Source organism: Pezoporus wallicus, unplaced genomic scaffold, assembly GCF_028554395.1.
Source record: "Pezoporus wallicus isolate ANWC-B61680 ecotype Strahan unplaced genomic scaffold, APGP_CSIRO_Pwel_v1 contig_5155, whole genome shotgun sequence".
Taxonomy (NCBI): Eukaryota; Metazoa; Chordata; class Aves; order Psittaciformes; family Psittacidae; genus Pezoporus; species Pezoporus wallicus.
The window spans coordinates 197,147-218,794 of record NW_026637877.1 but is presented as its reverse complement, the minus strand read 5'-3'; the positions used below and the strand labels follow the sequence as shown (position 1 = coordinate 218,794).

The 21,648-nt window shown below is 41.8% G+C and overlaps 1 protein-coding gene and 1 long non-coding RNA gene across 5 annotated transcripts in view; one reads left to right on the top strand and one right to left on the bottom strand.

Annotated features, from left to right (window-relative positions):
- Positions 1-211: 211 nt before the first annotated feature.
- On the bottom strand, positions 212-4,985 carry LOC130598554 (uncharacterized). Its single transcript, XR_008972030.1, has 2 exons — positions 4,923-4,985; positions 212-649 (listed from the first exon to the last, which is right to left on the bottom strand). It is a non-coding gene; the product is annotated as an uncharacterized LOC130598554 (long non-coding RNA).
- Positions 4,986-14,679: 9,694 nt separating this feature from the next.
- Positions 14,680-21,648, top strand: part of LOC130598551 (zinc finger SWIM domain-containing protein 6) — a 179,280-nt gene continuing 172,311 nt past the window's right edge. For 2 of the 4 annotated variants that reach the window (XM_057408065.1, XM_057408064.1), the window contains exon 1: positions 14,680-15,287. In XM_057408065.1, the coding sequence (XP_057264048.1) occupies positions 14,729-15,287 (559 nt within the window). In that variant the 5' untranslated portion in view covers positions 14,680-14,728. Of the gene's footprint in view, positions 15,288-16,076; positions 16,146-19,440; positions 19,576-21,648 lie in introns of those variants that run through there. The other 2 variants (XM_057408066.1, XM_057408067.1) reach the window with 2 other exon arrangements.

The window sequence follows — 21,648 nt, the reverse complement described above, 5'->3', positions numbered from 1 at the left end:
CTCCCCTCCTTATCATCATTATTATAATAATGAAGATAAGCATGTGCTAAGGCACATGGAGGACAGGGAGGTGATTTGAGACAGCCAGCATGTCTTCACCAAGGGCAAGTCTTGCCTGACCAACTTCGTGGCCTTCTATGATGGAGTGACTACATCAGTGGACAAAGGAAGAGCTGTGGATGGGTGAAATACAAACTCACTCCTCTAATAGAGATAACAGGGTTTTATTGAGGGACAAAGTCAATGAAGCAAAAGCAACAGTGCTGGACGCGTGACTGTAGCCAGAGGCACGCTGATTAGCATTTGTTACAGGTTTATATACTTTCACTATTGCATTAGCCATATACATATTCATAATTCCCTCATATAGGCATGGAATATTATAACTAGCTCCAGGAACTTATTATCATAAGTCTCCTCCTCTTGGCGTCTGTGCACTGCTCTGCGGTGATCGTGGGCAGGGTTCTTGAGGATGAAGTAAGCAGTCTTCCTCATGTGAGTAGGGGTCTTCAAGATGAAGTAAGCAGTCTTCCTCATGGTGTACTTTTCACCTTTGGCACAGTTGGATGCCCCAGTAATCACAAAACTAGCTGAAACCAGCCATATCTGCAAGTTTCTGATAGCTGGCAAAGATTTAGACCAGTGTGACCTTCCTGCAAAATTTATTGCAGGATGGGCAGACAAGGAGTATCCTAAGCTAGCAGATGTTTGGGAGGCTCTGTCTCTACTCTAACTGATAAGTAGAAGGATGGTGTGAAATCATTCATTCATGTTTAGTGGGGACACTAAATTCCACAGACTTACAACACAAACATTGCTCTTTATCTTCGACCAAAGTTAGGCTAAAAATACTTTAACCCTATGTTTTCCAGGCACTAGCTTTTCTTATATCAAGCCCCCCCCCCCCCCCCCCCCCCCCCCCCCCCCCCCGTTTTCTTTTACCTTTACGAATTCTTTTGCTATGTGACTCCATTTTGCTCAAGAGTTCTGGCCATTTTCAACTTGTTGTCTAATCTTGTGTCTTTAGTGAGCTTTGCAAACTCATACAGTTATGTCCACATAGCAACACCTATGATTTGAGAAAGCCAATACATTTATGTGTTTATCACAGATGTCATCTCTCTGGACTTGTGTGAGGCATTTGACTTAGTCCCCCACAACATTGTTCTCTCCGAATTGTAGAGAAATGGATTTAATGGATTTAGTGGGTGGACTGTTTGGTGGAATTTGCTGGATGGTTGGATCCAGAGGGTAGTGGTCAATGGCTCAATGTCTGGATGGATGCCAGTGACAAGTGGTGTCCCTCAGGTGTCCATATTGGGAACAGTAGTGTTTGACACCAAGCTGAGTGGTGTGGTTGATATGCCCAAGGGACAGGATGCCATCCAGAGGGACTTGGACAAGCTTGAGAAGTGGGCCCATGCAAACCTCATAAGGTTCAACAAGGCCAAGTTCTGTACCTGAGTTGGAGCAATCCCTGGGGGATGAATGGATTGAGAGCAGTTCTGTGGACAAGGGCATGGAGGGTACTGGAGGATAAAGGATTGGACATAAGTCAGTAATGTTTGCTTGTAGCCAAGAAAGCACACTGTATCCTGGGCTGCATCAAAAGTAGTTTGGGCTGCAGGTCAAGGGAGGTGATTCTGCCCCTCTACTCTGCTTTGTGAGACCCTGCCTGGAGTACTGCATTCAGCTCTGGAGACCTCAGCATAGGAAAGACATTGATCTATTTGAGTAGGTGCAGAGCAGGGCCACAAAAATTCTCAGAATGATAAGAGAGGACTTGTTTTACTGATTGAAAGCTGAATCAAACTGCCAAGTTGGACTTTAACTAAACAAAGCCATGCATATGTCAAGAAGGAGCAAGATAAAGGGTAAAGAACATTCTTTGCCTCTCCAGCATCTTGAACAAGGAATTATTCCTCACAAAGTGCCTATCCAGCTAACTGACCTGGGAACCATTCCTCACAAAGTTAGAAGAAAATCCAATCTAAGACCATAAAAAGGAAGACGATAGAAGTTCAGCCAAAGGTTGACAAAGATACGACCACCAGGGGTCCCAAAGACCCTTGCGACCCTCACCCATAATAAACTGCACATGCTCTAGCGGGTAATAACCAATGTTAATTAGCTCTGGGAAGAAATTATAATATGTATAAGACTTCTGGTAATTATAATGTGCATGTATGAGATGAATGCTTAGAACAAAAACCTGTAATAATTGGCATGCACGTTAGGCGGAGCTATCACCCCTACGCCTGTGCCGTAATAAATAATGCCTGCTTCTTAAAGCTACATTGGCATTAAGGAGTTTTATTCTCCCAACTTTTGGTGACCAGACGGATACAGCACTTCTATATGGAAAGGCTGAGAGATATGGGCTTGTTCAGCCTTGTCCTGGGTTTAGTAGTAGCAGTCAGTTTTTCTCCTTCTTGGTAGCTGGTGCAGCGCTGTGTTTTGACTTTCAGCCTGGGAACAGTGCTGATAACACCGATGTTTTCAGTTGTTGCTAAGTAATGTTTACCCTGACCAAGGACTTTGTGAGGCTCATGATCTGCCAGGGAGGAGGGGAAGAATCAGAGACAGGACACCTGACCCAAGCTAGCCAAAGAGGTATTCCATACCACAGCACGTCATGCCCGGGTGGGGGGGAGGGGTAACTGGGAGTTTCCTGGAAGGACATGGGGTCTTCTGGGTCTGACTCATCTTTTGGCGGGTGGTATCATATTCTCTTCCCTTGTTATTTTCTCTTATCATTGTTGTCGTTGGTGGTAGCGGTGGTGATTTGTGTTGTACATTGGTTGCTGGACTGTTCTTGTCTCAACCCGTGGGAGTTGCATTCTTTCGATTCTCCTCCCCATCCCTCACAAAGTCCTTGGTCAGAGTAAACATTACTTAGCAACAACTGAAAACATCCGTGTTATCAGCGTTGTTCCCAGGCTGAAAGTCAAAAACACAGCGCTGCCCCAGCTCGTAAGAGGGAGAAAAATGACTGCTACTGCTGAACCCAGGACCCATACATGAAGAACAACCGCTTTAAGAGACTACCTGGGGATTGGTCCAAGTTGCATTACTGCCATTGAATGTGGGTTTATTTCATACTGTTTGCTAAATGGAGAGTAACTTTAATGGCAACATGTTTTACATGCTTTTTATCGGTCTGCTAACACAAGAGTGAAATTATCATTCAGAAGACAACTGTTTAAAAGTGGTTTGTGAAATGAAAATTCATGTTTTGTACTGCAGTCTGGGTGCGAATACATCTCAGCTTCTGCAAAGTGAATTTACTACTTCGGCTTAAGCTGATCTCAGAGTATTCATGGTATCATTTGTATAGATCTTACCTTGATGTGTGAAAGCATAATAGTATAAATATTAACAGCTGGCAATTCTGAGAAGCCTTATAACAACCTTAATTGTGTGTGAAGTATATTTAAAAATACAAATACTATTAGCCTTATATGCTCAACTGTAGTGCAAAGATAGTTAAACTCTTATCTTATTCAAGTTTACTTGGAAAAAAAATAATGAATGACAGTTCCTAGACAAGATGAAGATTATACTGTCTGCATATAAAGAAAAGAGTTGGGGGATGTATGGAAGTACGGAGGCGAATATAAAAGGAAATTTCTAGATCTGAGTTAGTCCTCTGCTGTCTCAGTTATAAACTGTTGATAGTCTAATAAAAAGAAATTTGTTGTTGCATCATGTTGTGATGTTCTTGCAGAAGTCTTTTATATGGGAAGTTGTTGTCTGATGGAATGAAGGTGGATTTAATACTTGCTTGCTTCTTCATGTCTCTTCACAGGTCACTTATTTCTGAAAGGAACAGAGTCAGTGTAACTACACTTTTCTCATTGAGTGCCATACCAGCTGTTGCAAGTAATGCTGAACAAATATATTTTCCTGGTTACTCCGCCTGCACTTTTATCTGTGGTTAAGTTCAAAAGTTTTAAGTCAATTTCTTCTTCTGTGTGCATCACACACATCGCAGGACAGACGTGTTTCTATAATTAATCTTCACAAGTCCTTTAGGACATTACTAACTTTTGAATGTTGGCTAGATTTTAAGCTGACTGCCTTTTCAATAGATGCTCAGAACAGTGACTGCTTTTTATTGCCTCAACACACCATTTTGGGATAACACATGAGCTAGTCTGGAACATTTTATGTAGGGTTACTACTACTTCCCATGAGTCAGTGCTGTAAATGGCAATCATGTCTGCAAAGAACACAGCATCATTCATGTCCCTTGTTGCTCCCATGGCTAGAAGTGTTACATTTAGGGAGTGTTATGTTAATCCTAAGAATCATATGGACTATAGAAATGATGGAAAAGTTGCTAGTAAATCACAAAAGACTGAATAATTTATATTTTTCTATGTTTGGAGCATATGAGTAAACCCCAAACTTTTCTCACTTCACAAAGTGAGAAATCACATCCTATTCCAGCAGTAACTCAGGAGCATGTTAGCCATCAAAGCTAGGTTTAAAGTAACATGTTCAGCTAAGTTTATATTCAAACTGACTGAGCAGCTATATAGATTGTTACTGTATGTTTTCAATAAATTTGAAATTGGGAAAGGCATTCCAGAAGACATGATGAATTTAAGAGTACTGGCATTAAAATGAGTAAGTAGGACAATCCAGATGATTATTGGCTAGCATTCATGTAGGAAAAATATCTGTAACTGAACCCAAGTCTGATCTGTAAGTTACTAAAAGAAATCAATAGAACTAATGTTGGTCAATGTGGCTATACAAAAAGCAGGTCTGACCACAGTTTTATTAAACACCGCATTGATAAAAACATATAGCCTTTAAATAACATTAGTGTTTATGTAATACTTATATTTCTTCCAGACATTTTGACTCAATCCTGCATGATATTGATAGCTGGAAAAGTTTTATAACAGTGTGACCTTCGTACAAAATTTATTGCAAGCAAAACAGGATGGGCAGACAAGGAGTATCCGAAGCTAGCATATGCTCAGGAGGCACTGTCTCCAAATGAACTGATAATTAGAAGGATGATAAGAAATAATTCACTCATGTTAGTAAGACTACTAAATCCTGTTATCACACCACAGACTTACAACATAAACATTGTTCTCTATCTTAGACCTAAGTTAAGCTAAAAGTATTTTAAGCCTATATTTTCCAGGCACTATCTTTCCTTATATAAAGTTCCCCCTTTTCTTTTACCTTTGCAAATTCTTTTGCTATATAACTCCGTTTTACTCAGGAGTTCTGGCAAAGTATTCACCCCTTTCAGCCTGTTGTCCAGCCTTCCCTGCAGGTATTTTACATGGGTGTAAGGAAGCAGCCGGGGTATCATAATGGGGCAGACTGCAACAAGAGCGCAGCAATTACATCACCAAATGTTAATGCGGATTACAAAGGGGTAAGGGTATCGAGTGTCCCCCCAGAAAGTGACTCTTTTGCTGCTATGGATAGGACACAATTGTCCTTGGAACCCTTCTACAGGCTCTTATGAAATACAGGATTGGAAGCATGTGGGACAGCAGTTACAAACTGTACAATTTGATGACCATGATATTAATCCTGATTAATATACTTGGCACATTGTTTTTGCTGCGCTGCACTCTCTTCAGCCGCAGGTAGGGGATGATAATCTTTCACAAATTGACTCAATTACAGTACTCTCAAATCACCCGAAACCTGTGGGAGAAAATGTTTTAATTGCACTTGATAACGCTGAAATGGCTGAGACAAATGAAACTCCAGAACACATTTATGAGGAGCCTGTGCACATTCATCAGACTGCTGTTGCTGCTCCTGCGGTTCTGACGCCTGATAATTCTGATGCTGACCTGGATAGTCCTTTTGACCCGGGGCCTATGGATCCGGAAAAGGAGCCTGATTTATATCCCCCAGATCCTCATGATAATTGGCCAGCTGTAAAGGGAGAAGCAAGATGGGTGGGGATGCAGATGTATTGCGTGCTTTCATGGTAGTGTATGTGCCAGATCAAGACCTGCGGTGGGAAGGTCTCTCGTATGCTCTTATCAAAGATATCAGGTGAACGGTGATGGACCATGGACTTGGAGCTCCATATACAACTCATTTGATACAGTCTCTCTGTGATACTCTTGTACCAGAAGTTGGCAAATACAAATATGTCCACGTTTCTATTGACCCTTGGAGACCTTTCTAGATATTTCTGGCCACTTCTTCCGACGTAGGCTGGCCCTCTGTGTCAGAATGAGTGTGCATTTTGGTCAGTATAAAAGCCCGAGCTTCATGCGATACGGGCGGGAGAACCTCATACCACCCAGGTCAACATTGCCTCCGCGGGGGTGTCCGCTAAGGTTGAGCCTGCCCCCTTACACTGTGATGATGCTTCTTGGAGCTGGCTTCCTGATCATCTTCACAGGGTCTGTACGTGGGGCCATGTAGTGGGAGTAATGATTGTCTGGATTTTGTGTTTCAAATATTGTAGTTGTGTGGAGTGTATTGGGGCAGTTTGTAGAGACACCACAAACAAAGCTTAAAGAGTGTCTGCAACATGCTGGGCGCATGGTAGTAGCCTTGCTTAGTGTGTTTAAGGTGACCTGGTGGTGAATCCAAGACTTGGAGGAACAGATAGATCGGTTGAAACAAGAACTGCTAACTGAAAAAGTGAGAGGGTAGCACAACCACAAGCTTTATCAGACGTCACCTAAGCATCATCAGAGTGTCAGAGAAAGAAAAAAAAAGGGTAATGACACAGCAAACTCCTTGACTGTTAACACTGTGCAGTTTACTTCTGCAGCTGTTTCACATTCCTTTTGCATCAGAATGCTTCTGCTTTAAGGAAACACTTTAACCTCAAGTAGGGTCATCTAAAGCAGGTATTGATTGTGGGTATATAAAACAAAAAAGGGGAGTGCAAGGATTTTCTCCACACGAACAATTAGCAAAAGCACAATTTGTACTAATTTTTTTAAATTTGTCTAGTTTTGATTCTCCTTCCGCAGTACAGCGCTTGCGACGTCTGACAGACGATTCCTTGCCCAAACCACCAGTTCTATATAAAGACTTACACGATAACCAGTGGAAAGGACCAGTGCCCTTGCTGATGTGGGGTCAAGGATACAGCTGTGTACAGCTATTGACAGGACCATATTGGCTGCCAGCAAAACGTATAAAGCCCCAGAACTAACCAACATAAAGAAATGACAATGACAGAAATCTTCGTAATATCTGTTCTATTATGTGTGATCACGGGTAATGGACAAGCACAATGGCACATTTACTAAATCCCTCATTATTCCAACCTATTACATGGTGGGACGGGGAAACAACATTTTTAAATGAAGAAACAACATGGCTTGGTGGAAAATGGATTTACCCAGTCCTAGTGATTTAAGTTACAATGTAATGTTGAAAAATGCTACATTTTATACAGGTACTCCTCCAATTTGTGTTAACAAATATAGAACAAATTGGACTCTCGAATGGTGTGTAGGATTCACTGTTATGTCACATGTTATAGGGGTTCAAGTGACTTCAAATCAGAATAATTTTACTGAAATAATGCTGCCTGGAGTAGTGGGTGGTTGTGTTAATTATACACGACAGCCTTCCTTGCCTGTTTGTTCCCTGAAAGTATATGTCATTACGCTAAGTTCAATGGAAACCTTATCTGGGGGAGAAACACTGAATGATAAATTGGGCGGCAGAAGTCATTGATTAGGGCCCTAATGCCACTCTTCATAATTTAATCTGGCATAATGGGGGTCTATCTGGCCCAGTGTTACAATTATTTGCCACTCACAATCGTTCAAACATTAAAACTAATATGTGGCTATTGGCCCTACCTTTTATTAATGTTACAAGAGCTGATTTGTTTAGAATACACGATAGTACTAAGATAACACACCGTATTCATTCCTGGAATCAATCACTCATTTGTACTACACATCCATATGTGTTGGGAATTTCAGTGGGCTTAACTATTAATTCAGGGAACTTAACCTATGAAATAAAAGTGGAAAAAATAATATTTAAGACATGTATTTCACCTATTGATGTCATGGAAAATGCTAGTATCATACCTTTTAAGTGAAGAGCTTCTGCATGGCTACCAGTGAATCTCACCCGAGAATGGGAAAGAGAAGGAGGTTTAGATCACTTTGTTCAATTGTTACAAACAGATATTCAAGACAGAAAGCACAGAATTAAGTGTTTTATAGGTTGGTTTTTATCTGCTATAATATCGGCTATTGTAATATTAGCTGCTGCATCTACGGCTATTGCATCACTAACAAAATCAGTAAAAATGGCTCACACTGTTAGCCAGGCTTTGCAAAATGTCACTAATGAACTTAGTATTCAAACCACAATTGATGAACAGATAATGATTTGTTTATATGCTTTAGAATCTGCAATATTATGGTTAGGAGATAAACAAGAAGCTTTGTGTATATATATATCTCTACAATGTGACTGGGAATTCCACAAGCAGGATACGTGTTTTACCTTGTTACCTTGAAACCAGTCTATACACGGATGTGATATAGTTAAAAAAACATATTCAAGGGGCATTTGATACTAATCTGCATAACAGAATCAATGCTCTCAAACAAGAGCAATTAAAAAACCTACAAAGAATGCAAACAACATCAGTTCTAGAAACCTTAAGAGATGACCTTTCATGGATAAATCCGAAAAATTGGTTTTCAGGGTTAAATTTACGAACTTGGGTATTTCTAGCTATCAGATTATTGTTTACAGTAATTTTTATAGTACTCTTGGGAATAGCTATTAACGTAACACGTGTCATCAAAATTAAGCACAAGCAGATCATGTTTATGATGTTGCTAAAAACAAAAAAGGGGAATTGTGGGAATATAGGTGACCTGCCAAAAACCTCAGGCAGTCGAAGATGTGAGGGGTGTAACCAGAACAGCCATAAAATATCACAAATGTGAATAACAAACGGTGGTATGCAGCATATCCTGCACAGGAGGACATGAACTAATAAACAAAGATAATGTGAATTTTAGTGTTGGAACTGATCAAAGCTTAGCTAGTACAAAAACAAGGATAACAGCTGAATAGTTAAGAACTAAAAATAGCTTGTCTAAAAATAGATTGTGTGATTTTGCATAAATATGGCAAGATGCTCAGTAAAAGTTGATTCAGTCTGCACACACATTCTGTCTCCATCTCATACTTCGCTGCAGAACTCGACCATCTCATGATTGCTACAACCAAGGCTGCCCTGGAGCGTCACATTTCCAACAGGCCCTTCCCTGTTGGTGAGCATGAGGTCAAGTATGGGACCTCTCCTTGTCGGCTCCTCTATTGCAGAAGGAAGTTGTCTTCCACACGATTGAGGAACCTCCTGGATTGCTTGCGCCGGGCCGTACCATCCCTCCAACAGATATCAGGATGGCTGAAGTCCCCCATGAGGACAAGGGTCTGTGAACGTGAGGCTTTTCCTATTTATCTATAGAGTGCTTCATCCACAGAGTCCTGTTGATCAGGCAGTCTGTAATAGATCCCCACAGTAATGTCTCCCAAAGCAATAAAAAAGTAATCTTTACACCAAGACTTAGAAATTCTGAATCTTCTAAACAAGTTCAATATGTTAAATTTTAAGAAGTCACTTTCAGATTATCCTTTTACTTGTAACAGTGATGCTTTTATCCCTAGTAACTTAGTAGTGAGCTAAACTGTCTCAACAGATATCCCAATGCAAGGCATCTTATAAGGAAGAAATAATTCATTCTTGGGGTCTGTTTTCAATAAATGTAAACTGAATGTGTTCATTCCTTGAGGAGATACAGAGCAGCATTATTTCACAGAGCTCTGGGACTTTGGCATGCACAATGCCCTCCCCTTCAGTCTGTCTCAGAATGACTTCACACATCAAATATCAAGCTACAAAAAGGCAGAGGACACAGAAATGAATGCCAAGAGGATTTAGATCAAATGAGGATGTTTGTATCTTTTCATTACTATATAATACTGGTAAAGCACACAGTATTTTAATTTCCTAAATGCTTTTAGAGTGTAGCCTCTAAGTCCAGTTTTGGTATCATCATGGAATTTAATTAGAATAAAAAGCTGTACTTTGAAAGGTCTTATCCAGTGTTGCTGGTTTATTTTCACTTTAATAAGGGACTCCAAAGAGCTGTCAATATTTACCCTAGGGTATTTGATTTAAAAGGTTACTAAAAGAAAATGTTCTATTTTTAACTCCTTATATTAAAAAGTTTCTGAATGTAATGAAAGAAACAATTTAAGGAAACGTTGTAAACCCAAAGATATTGATCAAGCACAATACTTTCTTCATTGACCAATCTTAAGATGGTAAAATTCATCAACACTCATCACTACTTTTCTTTTTTTTCTGCATTTGAATTTCCACAGTCATTACACTGCAAAGTATAGTTATATTCACTACCTTTACCTACAGCAGTGTTTTTCAAGCTTTCAAATGATAAATGATAGAGTACATTTAAAATCCATAAAACCTATAGCTTTCTTATGAGAACTGAAGAGCTTAATTATTTAAAAAGCTTAAAGAAACATGTTAAAAAGGCCTTGTCTTGGCATTTTAAATCCAGCTGTTTCAGTAGGCTCATCAGTCATTTTCTATTTGATCTCTCTAGTCTCCTTTCCTGAGTTTTTTTCCTCTTTATCTCTGACCTCCTACCCTTCGAGTGAATGAATCTGGACTCCTGTTCAGTTTAAATGCTATGACTCCTCTCAATGGTTGTCGGTTTTGTTCTCATCTTTCCAGATAAGTTTTAACCACCAGGGTGACTTGTACTGGCCAGCATCAGGTTGTCTACAATCCATTTTTCTACATTTAGACCATTGTTTGCTTCATACAAACACAACTGTGCATCTGTATGTGCTCTTTTAAATTACCACAACTGGTAGAATGCTCAATCCCTGGTATAACTGGAATGACCAAAAATTACTGCAAGTGGCCTAATGCTTTGAAACACTGTTAAGAATGAATTTTACTGAGTGATGGCCAAGGGTATTTTTCCAAGTAGCTCATAAAATAGGCTTTGATCATGAGGAAGAAGTTAACCAAGTCAAGGTTGTTGTTTTGCAGCCATTCTTTCCTCTCTGGGTAGCTCTGGAATACAGACCTCCTAAAACCATGAGGCAGAAAAGGAGGAAATGAATGCTCACCTCAGCAAGGTCTTTCCACACGAACATCCACTGAAAGAAAAAAATAACTATAAAGTTAAATATAGCTCAGGAATGGCTTTAACACATTTTAATTTCTTCCCTGGAATTAACACATCTCACTTGCTTTGGGAAAGTTAATGGAGCTCAAAGGACAATAGTAGCAGGACAAAGGATTTTCAGACTCCAATTATAATTTGCAAGCTATTATGGAGCTACACCAATGCAGAGGGAGCCCAAGGAGAAGCATACCTGGTGCTTATGGCAGAATTTCAAGAGCAAAGATGCCGTTACCTCTTCATGTATTCCCTAGCCCAGAAATGAATAAAAGCCTTCAACAGCATCCTGTGAAGTTATTAATATTCATAGACTGAACGGAAAGTAGTTATTCCTGCTGAATAGTAGATTGATTAAAAAAGGTGGATCTATAAGCTTTTCCATCTGCTTATCTCTGGGATTTCTTAAGTGAATTTGATAATTTCTGCCTTTATCTGAAGCAACAGAGAACGAGTAAGTTGAGATAACTGACACATGGGCTACTTCTGCTTATTATAGAAGTTCTTTTTCTCCCCCCCCCCCTCCCGGGTGTAGCTTTCATTCTTCTTATTTCTCAATTTTTATTGTAAAGCTTCTTTACTATGACAGTAAGAATTCCTTTATTGGCATTAGTGTTACTTTTATTGCAGCAGGTGGTTAACAGCTGGTAAAGAACAGACATTACCCAGTTTAGAAGAGTATTTTTACTGACTTGCTAGACACTTGCTTAAAACAGAAATAGTTATATATGAACACAGAAGAAAAATTGCTTCAGAATGTAAGCAATTATTTACACAGCATAAGTGGTGGCGTGAAAGTTAAAAAAAATTTCCCTCTGCTCTTGTACACATGCAATCATGAAGTTCTTCATTTTTTAACTTTATATATATTCCCTTTCTCTGCTCTCAGAAATACTGAAATCAATACCATATTAATAGCAAAAGAAAGTACTACATCTTCATCTCTTGCTTGCAGCATTCAAGCTCCCAAATACCTCAAATTTAGTTGAAGTATATAAATCCAGTTGTCATGGTTTAAACCCAGCTGGTAACACAGAACCACACAGCTGCTGAGACAAGGGGGGGGGGGGGGGGGAACAAAAACACAAAATGGAATATAGAAATCTTTAGAATTAGTTTTAAGTAATGTTAAGTTTGAAGGCTTTGTAACAGTAGCAATGGAAAATTACTGAAGTGCATGATACATAGAGAAAAAGATTATATAGAGTGCAGCTAGAGAACATACTGAGAATTCTCACAAGATAAATCGTTGTAGTTGACATAGTTTTAAGGAAAAAACAGTCTAGAAGAACAGGACACAGGATAAGGAGTATCTGAGAACCGCAGGTGTCCAGGATGGGCTACAGTTAAACTAACTGATAAGTAGGAGGATAGGAGGATTGTTATGTCTCTGGTGCTAACGAGCCAATTAAACTGGTATGAGCATCTACTGCGCGTGCTTCAAAGGCTGCCAGAAGTGATGAAGATCGTTGGAGGAAGTAAACGACCCTCAGAGACCACCCCCACAATTCTGTACGCATGCGAGGAACTCTCTGGAAAACGATGTAATCCATACGTAGCCTCATGAATATGTAAATATGTATGTATGCCCAGTGGCTATAAAAGGACGGCTTGTGTGGCAATTGGGGTGATACACGCTAGGTAGAGCTATCCCCCGTGTCTCTCGGCGCCGCAATAAAGAATACCTACTTGTCAGCTTGAAAACTGTTGGCGAGTTTGTTCCTGGAGTTTTCTCCGTATCACTGGTCACTCACCCCCCAATTAAAACATTGGTGTGTTACCAGCAGTTTTCTCAGACTGAAGCCAAAACACAGCACTGCACCAGCTACTAGGAAGGAGAAAAAAATAACCATTACAGCTGAAACCAGCACACCAGTAGATCACTTGTAAAATATATGCAGAAAAGTGAAGAAGATGCCAGTTAAGTATCCCAACAAAGTATCTGTGAATTTATGAAACTGGCATCTCAAGAGTAACATATTTGCTCTGTGGCAACTGCGAGCATTACACACCACACTCCTTGCTAAAAATTAACTGGGACAGATGGCCAACATCAGGTGTTTTACAGACCCTTCCGACACAAAAATAAACGCAACATGTTAATTGTGTTCAGTTTACTCAGCGTGGGTCATAGCACAGAGCCCTTCACCTTGGGCTACTGGAGCAGTTCCAAGCCAGACCACCTGCAAATTGAGCTGGTCACGTGGAGCTCACACTGGACTGCAACTCACGCTTCCAAGGACCGGCCCGGGTGCAAACATATAACATGAACTTTCTGTTTTCATACAGGAGGTGCTCAAACCCCCTTATAATCCTCGTGACCCTTCTCTGGACTTGCTCTAACAGCTCCATGTCCTTCTTATGTTGTGGACACCAGAACTGCCCACAGTACTCCAAGTGGGGTCTTACAAGAGCAAAGTAGAGGGGCAGGATCACCTCCTGCTGGTCATGCTCCTTTTGACTCAGTCCAGTATACAGTTGGTTTTCAGGGCAGCAAGTGCATGCTGTTGTTAAGTTTCTCATCGGCCAACACCCCCATAATCCTTCTCCACAGGGCTACTCTGAATCACTTCTCTGCCCAACCTGTAGCTGTGCCTGGGATTGCTCCAACAATGCACTTTGCATTGTTGAACATCCTGCAGCCCAATGACCATAGCTATTACAGTGCGTCTAATAGAACGGAAAGTTTAGTTCCTCCAAAGGCATGCGTGCCCCAGTGTCGTTTTCCCTCTACATTTATTCTCTAAAGTGTTACATATGCAATAGGTTACACAGCACACCTATACATATTCATATCTTTTTCCCGCTTCATATTATAATGAGCTAAAGCTTCCTTCACGCCTGCGCAGTGCCTCCTGGTGGTCGTGGGCAGGGGTCTTGAGATGAAGTAAACGAGTCTTCCTCACTCTTGAACTTTTCACCTTCGTCTTGTATGCATGCTTACTAGTCCCCTGGCTTCCGTTCAAACCACAGTTCCAGTCTCAGCTGGGTCTTCACCAGGTGTATGGTATTGCAAGTAGAAACTTTGACCACCAGTTCCCCTTATCTCATGTTCTTTCCTTTCTTACACAAGTTTACATTAAACACCAGCTGCACTTTTAGACAAATACTTATTGTTAACTAAAGAGATAGAAGGTAATCAGAAGAATAACATAGGTTTAACATTCGGTTATTAATTCACGCCCCCTATCATTCCCACCAGGAGCGCAAAACACTCTCAGGCTTGCGCTCGTGATATCAGCAGGGTGGGAGTAAAGGCGACACATCGATACGGCATCGCGCGCCAGAAGCGGGCGCACTATTTCCGACCAGCACAGACCAAACCTTTCTTGGGCTATTCTATTTATGTCTGTGGTGCCGATTTGCATAAGGTTTCGCCCCCCATCGTGAGCAAGGTGGCTGGTACCGCCTCCTGCTGCCATGTAAGAGAAGAGGGGGCGTAAGCCACGGGTGTCTTCCTGGTGTCGTTTATAGGGTACAGTCACTTCCGCTATCCACTTAGAAGTGGCGTGATCATGGCGGAGCGTGGTCATCTTCCTCCCCTCACCAAGCACCTCTGCTGCAGACCCGGCTATGGCTCAGGGTGCAGGCCAGGCCAGCGGGTGGCCAGCACTGGACTCAGTAGTGGGGCGCTCTGCGTCGGATCCTCCTCTGCAGCTGCTGCTGCTGCAGCTGCTGCTGCTGCTGCAGCAGCCACAGCAGCAGCAGCCGCTGCCGCCCTGGGGCTGCTGCCTCTCGGCAAAACCCAGAGTCCCGACTCCCTACTGGACATCGCGGCTCGCAAGGTGGCGGAGAAGTGGCCCTTCCAGCGGGTGGAGGAGCGCTTCGAGAGGATTCCAGAGCCGGTACAGCGTAGGATCGTCTACTGGTCCTTCCCCCGCAGCGAGAAGGAGATCTGCATGTACTCCTCCTTCAACACCGGTGCCGAGGACCCCGCCATCACCCCCAGAGTGGCTACCGCCGGCACTGCGCCCGGTGGGGGCGCGGACACCGCCGCCGCCGAGAACCGCCTGCCCTTCCGTAGGGGCATCGCTCTGCTAGACGGCGGCTTTGTCGATAACGTCTTGCAAGTCGGTGAGTCACCGGCCGGGACCGCACTGCGGAACTGTGCCGCTGCTACATGGGCAGGGCGCCGCTAGCCTCCTCAGCCGCGGATCTCCCCCTGCGCGTTACCCGTCTGCCATCCGGGGAGCTGCCTCCCTTCCTGCGCCCCCCCGGTGGTCGGAGCTCCCCCGCCTCCTTAGTTCGCCCCGGCAGCCCCTCGGGGGCTGCCCCACTCTCTCGGCCCGGCCTGCACGAACCGTTCACTCCCAGACTGTAATTCAGGCCGGGCAACTTCCTCTGCCAGTATGCTCCTCGCATTCAGAATATGAAATAAACCCTTCGCCCCGCTCCGTGACACATCCACGGCTCCCGCCGCTAGCACCCGGCCTAGTATCCGACAAGTGGGCTGAATACTCTCCTCTCCGCCTGTCCCTTTAACTCCACCGATGTGTCGTGCCCCTTCCCTGTAATCCCGTTTGGCTTTGCTCCTTCACACCACCCACTCTTGATAATCCAAATCATTACCATGCCCCGAGCCACAACAGTGAGGAGATACCACCACACCTCCCCCGGGACCGCCGGTGGAAATGAATCAGCAGAAGGTGGCTGGTGGGGGAAGAGGGTGGGATGTACCGTGGTCCAAAATAAAAGAGGGTGCGAGAGCCCAGGAACAGTTGTGCAGTGATAGGGGAAAGGAAAGAGAGTGGGCCACAAACAAAGGCATTTCTAGCGCAGCGGCGACGAGCCAGAGGGTGGGGGTGTGGTTCGCCTAAACCCCGCCACCGAGGGGTGGGGGGCGCGCGCGTCGGAAAGACCCCGGATTAGGGGTGACGGCATAGAGGGACCCACAAGTTATTTTGGGATGAGCCCTTTCATAACAACGGCGAGGTAAGGAGGAAGGTGTTGTTTTTTCCTCCTCCTGGAACAATCCTTTTCTCCTTCCACCACTGCCCCCACGCCCGGTGGCCGCCGGCGCTCTTCACCCCTTGTGAGCTGGTGCCCCCGGTTAGCTCTTCCCTGCTTCCTTTTAAAGGGTATTGGAGGTTGGTGCTCTCTTCCGCGATGGAAGGTCTGCCTGGGGTGGAGAGGGGGCTCCGTTCCCCGGCCGCAAGTACCCCCCAGTCTGGGCGGTGATGGCCCCATGGGAAGGGATTTACAGCTTCTGTGGAAAACTTCGGCCTAGGAGTGGTGTGTTTGCACTTCATGCGGTCTGGGTGTACAGAGCGTATCGCCGTGCGGCGATGCCTCGAGGATGAGGCAGAGGTAACGACGACGATGACTGGGCACTTTGTTCTCATTTTCATGTTTATTTGTGTTCTTTTCGGTTTTCTGTTTCCCCCTCCTCCGAAAGGGGGAACCAGACAAAAGAGACTGAAAATATTGCTTCTTACAGCCGGCTCGACAGTCGTTGGGCAGGGCGGTACGGCCCTATGCTGGGCCGGACCGTCACCTCATGGTGACTCAGCTGTGGTTGCTGCTCGTCTTTTGTTCTCAGCGCCGTATGGGGCTGAGCCGGCCTGAGTTGTGGAGGCGGCGGTGCCGGTACTGCTGCTCAAGGTCGGAGTGTGCTAGGTTCCCTTAGGTTTTCACTTAGCAGGCAGTATGCAAACGTGCCTTCTGCTTTCCGAAGGGAGGCTCTGTTGCTGTTCTTCGGTTAAGCGCCCTTTCGTCTGCCTAGGTGGAATTCAGCTTTAGCCTTAAGGGTTTAAGAAAGGTGGTGGGTTTTTTTTTTTAATTAGCTTTCTTATAAATTTAATCTTTTGTCTTTCTCCCCTTTTCTCTCGTTCTGAGGTGCATCTGTGCTTCCTCAGGACTGGCAAAACCAGAAGTAAGGTGCTTTTAATTTTGTTGACAATGCTGAGTTTTATTTTTTTTATTCCCTTTTGCTTGCACTTGATTCTGTTTGTAAGTAATGAAGAATGACAGGATTGTACATACCGAGGGTTTCTTGGCTGATTAAATTTAAGCTAAGAATTCACTGTGGAAATGAAATGAAGTGGTGATAAATAAAAGATATGCAGTTTTTTATAGGATGCCCAGTGTGAGCTTGGCTTTGCTTGCTTTCAGCAGTGGAATAGGCCCCAATGAGTAGTGAAAGAAAAAAGGAAGGTATCCTTTTGCATAGCTTCAAAAGGAATAATATTGGCAAGGGTTAATGTGAAGAAAGAAAATATGTATAAATACAACTGAAGTGTTGACTGCTGCTTCTGGACCCCTTAACTGCATTCCAAACAAATGCTGTGCCTACTGCTGAAAATACGTTTGGTTTTAACTTTATGCTAGCCTTCTTTGAAAGGCTACGCAAAAATAGTGGAAGCTGGTGATATGAAACATGTCAGTTGTATTAAGGGCATTGTCCAAATGCTTCTTCAACACTCACAGGCATGGGGCATTGTTCCTGTTGTATTTGACATTGCTGCTGCCTCACCTTGAGTACTGTGTGAAGTTCTGGGCCCCAACAATTTAGGAAGATTGTTCAGGTCCTTGAATGCTTTTGGAGGAGAGCAACAAAGCTGGTGAAAAGGTTGGAAGGCATGTCCTCTGAGGAGTGGCTAAGGACTCCGGGTTTGTCTAGTTTGGAGAAAAGGAGGCTGAGGGGTGACCTCATTGCTCTTTACAGCTTCCTGAGGTGGAGAAGTGGAGATGGAAGTGCTGATCTCCCTGGTATCCAGTGACAGGACACTTGGGGATGGTTCAAAGCTGTGCCGGGGAGGTTTAGACTGGATATTAGGAAGCATTTCTTTACCAAGGGGATGGCCAAACACTGGAACAGGCTTCCTAGAGTAATGGTTGATGCCCCAAGCCTGTCAGCATTTAAAGGTATTTGGACAATGCCCTTAATAATATGCTCTAATTTTTAGTCAGGCAGTTGGACTAGATTTATTTTTTTTTATTATTTTTTTTTAAATGTATTGTCAGTCACTTCCCATCAGTTTTTAAAGCAAGGACTCTTATTTTCTGTAGAAGCTTTATATTGGGTTGACCTAACAATTTTTCATAATTTCTTTTGTGTTATTTTCCTGTTTCTCACGTTTAATTTTTCCCCTAATTTTAGGGCTCTCCTTGCTCCTAAGTAAGCTCTGAAAATTGATTTATTTCAGTTTAGGAAAGCAATTCTATCTCTGTATATGATCAGATGTTTTGGTATGTAGCAATTCCTGAATTTGAGCCAGTTGTCATGCTAGCAATTGATGCTTGTGCACATGCACTCTCTCTGCACTCCAACTTTTAGATGAACAGTTAACTAAAAGCAAAATCTGTTTGTGATGGTAGGCTGAAGCAATTTAAAAGTTAGCATTGGGCAATTTTTTTTTCCTTAAAAACAATTGGTTGTAGTTTTTTGCCATTTATTTGCTTTTTTTAAATGAACCTATTAAAATTGAACCCTTACATAAGACAGATAAAGTTATAATTAAAAAAAAAAAAACAACAAACCCAACACAGAATGTTAACACTAAAAATAACCACAAAAAAACTCCCACCAAACCCAAAACCCCCCACCCTACTTAGGGTGAGAAGTATATAATTATGAACAGCAGTTTTTACTGGTGAAGGATAAAGTATATTATGTGGTACACTATAAGATATATAAGCATTAAAATTTTAATGTCACCTGCTATCCAGGTAATCTAGTTGTTATGTTAAGGCAAATCCTGAAGTTTTGTAGTAGCTTAAGTATGAGTGCAAAGTTATGGTAGTATAAGAACGCAGCTGACACCCTTTAACTTACTTTCTCTTTAGATTTTCTTTGTTGATTAGGTAGGAGAATTTAACGCGTTGTTTAAAAAAACAAACAAACCACAAAAATCTCCCACACTATTTTAACTGACAAATGCTATTCAAATTTATGAATATGCTGTGACAGGAACTAATTCAAAATTTTAAAAAGCTTTCATGTTCAGCAAGGATACAGATTTAATGCAAATTTTGATTGCCTGGAATGCAGTCAACCTGACAGCATATGAATACCTGAGTACTGTCCAACAACTGCATTTGATCTGGGAGATCTGTTTCCTTGGATTATTTTTTTTTTTTCCCTTTTGGCTTGCTATCTAAAACTATGTAAAAAGCTTTTCTTTTCTGGATGTGTATGCAGCTCTTGACATGGCTTCATAATCTTCTGTGACCTGTATCATTAGAGATGTTGGCTGGTACTGCACACTGGTTTGCATTTTCCTTCTAGCTATGTGCCAATTATGATTTGTGATGCCCTTGAGATTCATTACCATGCTGTTCTCTGATGAGGTAGCAATATGCATCCAGTCTTTGTTCCTTTGACCCCACTATTGAAGACCAGGATGTCTAGAAAGCTTGTGATGTAAGTCACTACTTTAATTTATTTTTTTTTTCTGATTTAATTCTGCAAATGTGCAAGCAGACCAGAGGAGCATAGACTTCTAATAGTAACTGAAATGTAGAGAATTCCTTTGTGGTAAAGTCAGAACTCATAAAAGGCCTGCTGTAAGAGCTGAGCAATTGTAGAAAATAATTTCATGAATTGTGTTAAATTAGAAAGACTGAAGTGTCTCCTAATGTGTGCTTTTTACCAATGCTTTATTAAACCCTCCTGAAAATTAAAAAATAAAATGTGGAAGATAGGAATCTTTAGCTGCATTTAAAGTATATTTTAAGATAATTGTGATGTGCACCATTGCATGCATAAAAAAAGGGAGCTTTATCTTTTTTTTTTTTTTTATTCTAACAATTTACTCTATGTTGCAAGTGACTAAATTCGACAGTTTTGAAATATCTGAAATTTTTTGCTTTGGAAATGCATGGGAAATGGCTGAGAAGGTCTGACTTGATTGGAAGGGTGCAGTAAAACTTGTCAGTAAGCTTAAATTCACACTAGTAGAACTAGCTGATCAGATAAATCAGAAGCTCATTTACTGAATTAATGTGCTGAAAATTCAGGTGATTTAGCTTTTGTCCTGCTTTATTTAACAGTCTGCCTGTTAATCTTGACATTGTTAATTGGTGTCAGACCTTTAATATGTGATTATTGGAAAAATGGGGGAGAAGGGCACTATAGGCATAAATTTCACAGTAGTGGGGATTAAATTTTTTTTTGGGGGGGAGGTTATTGACATTAAAATGATCATTTTAAAGGCTGAGACAATCAAATGTTGCGTAGTTGTATGACTTGCGAGAAGTGAGATCTTTGTACGCATGCCAAGTTTAACTCCTGACTTGTTACTGACAGCTCCATAATAATGCAGATGCAGTATAGAAATTGTGCAGCTGACTACAATGTTTAATTTATACTGACTACTGAAATAAAGAACACTTGACCACTGAGGCACTTAAAATTGGATGAACTTTTATAAAGTGTGTGACAAATTTTCAGTCTGTAATACAGTAGAGGATCAAGTTTGCATGTATTATTTTTGTATTTGTAAACTTGTGTTAAAAGCAGGGGTTTGGGTTGAAGGCTTTTGTCATCACTGTCTCTCTCGGGTTTGTTTTGTTATTCTTAAAGTTTGACTCTTTCCTGTTTTATAGTAGTGGTTTGTATTCTCTCTTCATACCTGTGTTCAGCTGTGTGTGCAAGGCATAGTGGCAGCGCAAACTCTCTTTAGCAATTCATCTTCTAGCTTACCCTTGTCAAGAGCAGCTGGTGAGCTTTATTAGTTTTGAATTTCTATATTCAACTTTCATGGTTTTGACTGGCCTAAGGCTTATAGAGCACTAATTAATATTCAGTGATTAATGATGATATTGATAATGCATTTATGTATAAATAACTTGAAGACCATACTATCTGTATTTTTCATATGTTTGGTGTCATTTTTGCTTCTTACCTACAGTTTTGGCCATGAAAGGATGGCAGAAAAAATGACTGTGTTAAGAATTCATTAACAGAAATGTCTACAGATAATCTGGAAAACAGGAGTTAGCAGAGTTGTGTGAAGAACCTTACAGTAAGCTATTGATTACTTGCACAGCAGTTGCCTCAATGAAGCACTTACTTTTCCCCTTTCGTGTTTGAGGAATACAGTACACTGCTTTGGGAGGGTGAAGAAATAGTCTTAGTAAAACACTTGGGCGACATGGTCTCTAGTGTGAGGTGTCCCTGCCCATGGCAGGGTGTTTGGAACTAGATGATCTTACGGTCCTTTCCAACCCTAACCATTCTATGATTCTATATTTATGAAGTTGACCTCAGTGACCACATTAAGCATGGCTTGTGCTTCTTCAAGACAATTCTACTGAGTCTGGTGATTTTTAAGAGTTCAAGAACAGGGAAAAATCTATGTTCTAAACTAATTGTTTAATATATTACCTCAAGGAAAGAAACCTGGAATGCTTTTATTCTGAAATACTGTTATGAGCAATGACAACTGTCTGTACTGCTGCTATTGTACATGTAAAATGAGTCTTGGTTCCCCCA